Raw genomic sequence first — 7,412 nt, 5'->3', positions numbered from 1 at the left:
TTTAATGGTCACAGATCAGTTGAACATCACAAATGAAAACCATTTTCAACAATGAAGATTGCTGACTGATCAGTGGGAACCAGGGCAACATGATAAGAACCTGCAGCTAGGAGAATCCCAGCCCTGAAGTAAGCGAATCTCTCTGACTGCCTCATTGGAAATCTCAATCTTTGCTGTTGGACATCAGGAAAGTGTTCCACCCGAGTGGTAACCACTTCTGCACACGAGGCTGCTGACAGGCTCCTTGCCGTTAAGCTTATGACCTGCTTCTTTTGCTGATCCTGAGGTTGCTGAGATCCCATTGTCAATGCCTGGTCTGTCCTTCCACTCAATTGCTGCAGCTCTTCAAGGGTCCCCTAATTCATAGTTGAATGAGGCTCTTGGTATCTCTTTTAGTTCAAGATCTTTCATCCAGGTAGGCAGGTATTTCCTGAACTCATTCCTTGGGATTAAATGCTGCTGTCACTATTTTAATCCCTGCTGCTGTAGTACAGCTAATCCTCTGCCCATTCCTCATACTAGACAAGTACACTTGCTCTCTTATGGCTGAATGAGTAAGCCAACACCAAGCTCCCATCTAAATAAATATAAAGAACTGCTGATACTAAAAATCTGAAACAGGAATGTGCTAGAGAAACACATCAGGTCTGGCAGCATTTGTAGAGAAAACAGTGTTAACATTGATGCAGGGTCACTGGACTCAGAACGATAACTCTGTTTTAGCTGTACAAGTGTGGTCAGACCTGCTATTGTTTCTCCAGTTCACAGATTTTCTTCCAAGCTCCCATTTGCTTGCCACCTCAAAAACCTTTAATTAGGATTTTTGCCCCCTCTTAATATTTCCTCCTTTCCTTGTTGTTAATTTTTGTCTGATTATGTTTCTGTCAAGCCTATTGGGATGTTTTTCTACCTTTAAGTACTCCATAAAGACAAGTTATTGTCTTTGCATTCTGTTCTGATCAACATCACACAAGGGAACCTAAAAGACAAGTTCTGGAGCTCCCAAAAACTTACTGATACCTAAAATTGTAGTAGAGGCAAAAAGTCCAATAATATCTCATGTCAGTGTTCAGGTTTCTAGGGAAAGATAATGTTACTTCATCCAGAGACTGTATTCTTTGTGACAACATAATAAAATGACACACAAAAAAAGACATTTTTCCAGCTACTAGTGTTTCAAGTTGGTAGCCAAATAACGCTGAACCACTTTGAAGTTCATAATGGCAATGTCTTCTATTCATGAACGAAATTAATAGTATACTTCCTTTTGTAAATATACAAAATTACCCCATTATTTGTTAAAAAACTGTGCATATTTCTTGTACCCTAAACAGCAAGCACTGACATACTCCATAGAGTATTTTCGATGATTTTTAAAAAAAAATTTTTAAAAATTGAAATGTACACACTTAAGAATAAATGTTTATGAAGACTTTTGAATTGTTATGTGGAGCATTTGAATGTTTCCATTCTGAAGTAGAGATTTCTCAATCTGAGCAAATGGACATAAAAATAAATACTTGAAGAAATGTTCCTTAGTGCAATTCAACATTGCAGCAGCTTGAGAATAGTTGCCCCAAAGTATGTTATGGAAGATAGCATATTCCCAGTTGAAATCAGCCTCCTGCTTCAAATGTCAGAAGTATGCAGGAAAGTTGTTCATTTGTTAATTTTTTAGTTGGTACATTAATTTTATAAAGATCCATTCATAAAAGTGAACTTTCACTGTCTATCTTTACAATATAGGACAAAGAAGTTGTTAGTTACTGAAAATCTTACTTTAAAAAGACACGCATGATTTACATCCTTTATTAACATATTTTACAGTCATATTTTGATTAATCCTAAAGTTTTCAATGTGCCAGAAAATGTTCAGCATTTACAGTAATGTACTGTACTTAACATTCATTCATACAGGGTAACACACTGGTGAACACTCAATCTTTATCTCAAATTACACACCACTTATTTGAAGATATTAATTTGGATAGTGGGTCTTGGAAAACAGAGAAAACTAAAATAAAAATTCAGCAGCATACATGAATTCAAGTACATTTTCAAATCATCGGCATATCTGGCAATCAAACTGCACTAGAATGGAAACAAAAAGTAAATGATAGCCAATGACCACCTTTTAGAGTTACAGCAATAAAGAATACTCCATGTATAATTATTGGAAGATGATTCATTATTAAATACCATACTCCCAGCATAGTAGGTATAATTATATACCTGTACTCATTACTGTCTGGTTTTTAAACATATACTGTTGCTAAATTGTTGAATTATTTAAGCTGTTAATTAGTTATAAGTTTAACTACCATTCTGCACTGCACTCGGGGTCTTTCAAATTCTTAAAAGAATACTTGATAAATTTGTCATGAAATATTAAGTCTGTCACTTATTTTTGCATGACAGATGGTGGTATAAACACTAAATCACAATTTTTATAGAATATTGAAGTATTAATTAAATCAGAAATTGTATCCAAGTAAACAAAATACCTGATTACCTCTTATACATCAAATTTCAGTAGCTCCCAATGTTTACAAGGATAAATCATTCCAAACAATCTCACAATCTAGTCCATGACAATTCTGACAGGACCGATCTAGTAACGGATCTCTTTCCTGTACTTTTGAATTGTAGCATCTAATTAATTACTCCCTTTAATATGTGATTTTATTATTTTTTTTGAGTGTTCATGATTTATATTCTGTATTTTCACCTTTTTGTGATTTAGTAGACAGAAACGTTTGTTGACAGGTATGTGTACCTTTACATTCGGTATAAATATGACTGAAATGCGTTTTTCTCAGAACACCAAAATCAAAACCAAATTCATTTTATGCAGTTTTGCTAATGGACATTTGGATTTGTCCAGTCTAGCTATATTTTAATCAGAAGCTGTATATTATTTGCTAAAGACTGCTGAATTAAAAAAGGGAAAAGCAAACAAGAAACAAAATTGCTTATCTTGAAAATTGAAGATATTTCTATAATGAAAGGACAATATGTGAAGTGCCCACAACTTCTTGCGGTTAAATTTTGAATCCCATTTGCACTTTGGTTATGAGATTAAATTAGGACTGCTGATTTCCCACATCATCTGAATTTCTACTGTTTAGTAAATCAGATAAAAAAGGTGGTAATTACATTGCATAACTGTAATACAAATAAACCGAGTGGTGACAGTGGTTATCTGAAACAGAAATTTGCCAGAGGGAGGGCCCGTGTATTTCCATTCTAATCATTGCATAACATACCACAATGCCCAGTTTTAATGCTGATTGCATTAAAGTTGGTCAAGGTTGCACATTTGTAGTTAGAACATTCTAACTTAGTGACCAAACTTAGTAAACACACCATCTCCATAAGGTGCTTATAAACCTGCAAAGTTTAAAGCTAGGCTCCCAAATAAGCAACTTGTGAAAAAGATATTTATTCTGTTACTAGCAGCAGTCAGTCCGAATATTTCTTTTGTTCAGTTACCTTTAACAAAATAAGAAACAAAATTTCCTGAGACCGAATGTTTTACAGCCTATTTTTGTTTTAATTAGAAAGTTTCCACAGATTAAAGCCTTTTCTTGTATAATTGTTTTAAATAAACTGGGCATGTTACAGTAAACTTAATGAAAATTATTATGGCCAGATGTAAATCAAAACCTCTTAAAGCAAAGGAAAAAACTCAGCCAGACTAATCAGAAAAAATGTCACAACAAAAGAAACAGTCGTCAAAGAATTAATTTCTAAATAGTGTACTGCCATCAAGTGTATAGGACCAGATTTCACCCTCCTATAGATATGTACTTTTTGTAAGGAAAAATCAGCAACCAACCCTTCAAAAATAACACATTAAATCAATCTTGGCCATATTCTTAAAACATTACATCTATTTTACTGAGGAACACACAAATTCAAATTGTGCTTTTTGTATGCATACAATGCTACAATTACTTCATTATGTCTAATAAAGGCTCTTTAGTTTATAGAAGATATTTTACCCCACTTCTAGAGAAAGGCTTTTAGCTTTGCTGGGATATTTCAGAGTGCCATAAAAGTGATATTAATAGCACCTTTGCAGAATAATGATCTTGTGGTTTGTTTTGTAACAAAATGGCTATTTTTAAAAATAAACTTCATAACATTTGTATGAACTAAAGCTTCTTGATGACCATGTTTCAGGAAAGATGTGCAAGTCAGCTATAATCCATTGTAATGTGGCCCCCATCTTTTATTGATGTGATCAAACGTATGTGTCACCCACTGTTGCTCCAAAACTTTATAGCGTTCACTGCATAAGTACAGTGGTTTACCACGTCTGTAAATAAAAGGAAAGAACATTAATTGTAATGAAGTACAACATAACACAGATGTTTTAATTAATCATAGCTCTTTCGTACACTATTGAAATGCAAAACAAATGGTTTATCTACTTTAGTATTGAGAGCAGATAAACATTTGGCGGGTGTGAGAAGAAAGGAATTGCACTTCTTCTGGAAGGTCTCAAAACCCCTCTTTGTATCCATTTGTCCTAATTACACATTCCCTTTTGCTATATCCACTATATTCACTACTGATGCAATGCCAGGAAAAGACCAAGAATTTGCACTGATGTAGTGTTTTCATGATCTTTCAACAGCATATCAGAGCCATTAAGTACAATCACTATTGTAATGTTGGAAACATTGTAGTTTGCACATGAAGCAATGCTCTGAGAAAGATTTCCTCCTGTTTTTTTTTCTCTCAATGCTTTCTCACCTCTATCACTGAGGTATTCAACAATCGAGTTTCAAAGGAGCACAATTGAGGTTACCTGAATATTCAGTGGGATGGCAGGATTGTGTTACAACAAGAGTAAGGCAATTGTCCTGTAATCTCTAGAATTAAGAGACCTGGTGTCACGATGGAACAACTGCTGAATGTTGTAAAAACAATGACTGCAGATGCTGGAAACCAGATTCTGGATCAGTGGTGCTGGAAGAGCACAGCAGTTCAGGCAGCATCCGAGGACAGGCAAAATCGACGTTTCGGGCAAAAGCCCTTCATCAGGAATAACACTCCGAGCACTGGCCTCACTCCCAATACCAACCCACTCCCAGGACTGGCCTCACTGTAATACTGACCCATTCCCAGCTCAGGCCTCACTCTAATACCGACCCACTCCCAGGACTTGCCTCACTCTAATACATGCCGACTCCCAGCACAGGCCTCACTCTAATACCGACCCACTCCTAGCACTGGCCCACTCTAATACCGACCCACTCCCAGTACAGGCCTCACTTTAATACCAGGTAAAAACAATGACTGCAGATGCTGGAAACCAGATTCTGGATCAGTGGTGCTGGAAGAGCACAGCAATTCAGGCAGCATCCGACGAGCAGCAAAATCGACGTTTCGGGCAAAAGCCCTTCATCAGGAATAAAACTGATGAAGGGCTTTTGCCCGAAACGTCGATTTTGCCTGTCCTCGGATGCTGCCTGAACTGCTGTGCTCTTCCAGCACCACTGATCCAGAAACTGCTGAATGTTGGCATGCAAGTGCAGCAGGCAGTGAGGAAAGCTAATGGCATGCTGCCTTCATCGCAAAAGGATTTGAGGATAAGAGTAGGGATGTCTTGCTGCAGTTAAACAGGGCCTTAGTGAGGCCACACCTATAGGAATGTGTGAGGTTTTGGTCTCCTAGTCTGAGGAAAGACATTCTTACTATTGAGGGAGTCCAGTGAAGGTTCACCAGACTGATTCTTGGGATGGCCGGACTGACATATGGAGAAGTTCTGGATCAACTGGGCTTATACTCACTGGAATTTAGAAGAATGAGGGGGCACCTCATAGAAACATAGAAAATCCTGACAGGTTAGATGTGGAAAGAATTTTCGTGATGTTAGGAAAGTGCAGAACTAGGGATCATAGTCTAAGAATAAGGGGTAAGCTATTCAGATTTGAGATGAGGAAGAATTTCTTCACTCAGAGTTGTAAACCTGTAGGATTCTCTATCACATAAAACCGTTGGAGCCAGTTCATTAGATATATTCAAGAGGGAGCAGGACATGGCCCTTGCAGCTAAAGGGATCAAATGGTATGGAGAGAAAATGGGAATGGAATACTGAAATTGCATGACCAGCCATGATTATATTGAATGGTGGTGCAGGCTCGAAGGGCCAAATGGCCTACTCCTGCACCTATTTTCTGTGTTTCTAATGTTTCAAAGAATGAAAGGTGATCGCAATGAAACTTATAATTTTTTTTTAAACAGGGGATGACAGTATGAGTGTGAGCAGGATGTTTAATTAGTGCATCTAGAACCCCGGGGATGAATCTCAGATTAAGGGTTGAGCCATTCAAGAATGCGATGAGGAGGAATGTCTTCGCTTAGAGGTGATTAATCCTTTGAATTTTCAAATCAGATAGCTGTGGAAGCTGATAGTGTCCTTGAGACTAAGGACACCAAGCAATATCGAGACAGGGCAGGAAAATGGCATTGAGGTAGATGATCAGCCATGACCTAACTGAATGGTGCTGCAAGATTGACAGGCTGAATATTCCTGAAGACTTTGATTAGATCACCCCAATCTGTCCAGAAACTGCACAGAATGTGTGTTCTGGTTTTTAAGTCAGCAAATGTAGAGACTGTAAACATCTTTTGTTACTGTCATCAAATAACTATGAAGTGCTGCAATTGTGAGGAAGAGAAAATTGGAAAGAAAGAGTTTGAAAATGAAAAATGAGCAACAGCATCAAGTGGCACAAGTATACAAGTCACTAAAGATACATGTTAAATAATGTTTTCTCTTTAGGCCAATATTTTAATTTCTGCGAAGAAAATCTATAGGGAAGTTAAGTTCTCATTTTCACAGATAATTATTCCTTTGCTAAAAATCAGTAAATTAAAACTATTTTTGAAAATATTATTTGCAATTTCATGATTAATGGTAGATATACACAAATATTTACTAGATTAGATTAGACTTCCTACAGTGTGGAAACAGGCCCTTTGGCAACTGTCTATGTGGAGTTTACACATTCTCCCTGTGTCTGCATGGAGCCTCCCACAGTCCAAAGATTAGGAACATGGAACTGGGATGTCATAGCAATTACAGAAACATGGCTCAGGGATGAGCAGGACTGGCAGTTTAATGTTCCACGATACAAATGCTACAGGAAGGATAGAAAGGGAGGCAAGAGAGGAGGGGGAGTGGCATTTTTTATAAGGGTTAGCATTACAGCTGTACTGAGGGAGGATATTCCTGGAAATACATCCAGGGAGGTTATTTGGGTGGAACTGAGAAATAAGAAAAGGATGTTCACCTTATTGGGATTGTATTATAGACCCCCTAACAGTCAGAGGGAAATTGAGAAACAGACTTGTAAGGAGATCGCAGCTATCTGTAAGAATAATAGGGTGGTTATGGT

At 37.3% G+C, this 7,412-nt stretch overlaps 1 protein-coding gene across 9 annotated transcripts in view; it reads right to left on the bottom strand.

Annotated features, from left to right (window-relative positions):
- Positions 1 to 1,793: 1,793 nt before the first annotated feature.
- Positions 1,794 to 7,412, bottom strand: part of ubr3 (ubiquitin protein ligase E3 component n-recognin 3) — a 351,638-nt gene continuing 346,019 nt past the window's right edge. For all 9 annotated transcript variants that reach the window (XM_043693670.1, XM_043693671.1, XM_043693672.1 and 6 more), the window contains one exon: positions 1,794 to 4,321. In XM_043693670.1, coding sequence (XP_043549605.1) covers positions 4,204 to 4,321 — 118 coding nt within the window. In that variant the 3' untranslated portion in view covers positions 1,794 to 4,203. The remainder of the gene's footprint in view (positions 4,322 to 7,412) is intronic.

The sequence above is a fragment of the Chiloscyllium plagiosum genome, chromosome 7 (assembly GCF_004010195.1).
Source record: "Chiloscyllium plagiosum isolate BGI_BamShark_2017 chromosome 7, ASM401019v2, whole genome shotgun sequence".
NCBI lineage: Eukaryota > Metazoa > Chordata > Chondrichthyes > Orectolobiformes > Hemiscylliidae > Chiloscyllium > Chiloscyllium plagiosum.
The sequence above is the reverse complement of the archived record's forward strand: the minus strand, read 5'-3'. Positions and strand labels throughout refer to the sequence as shown.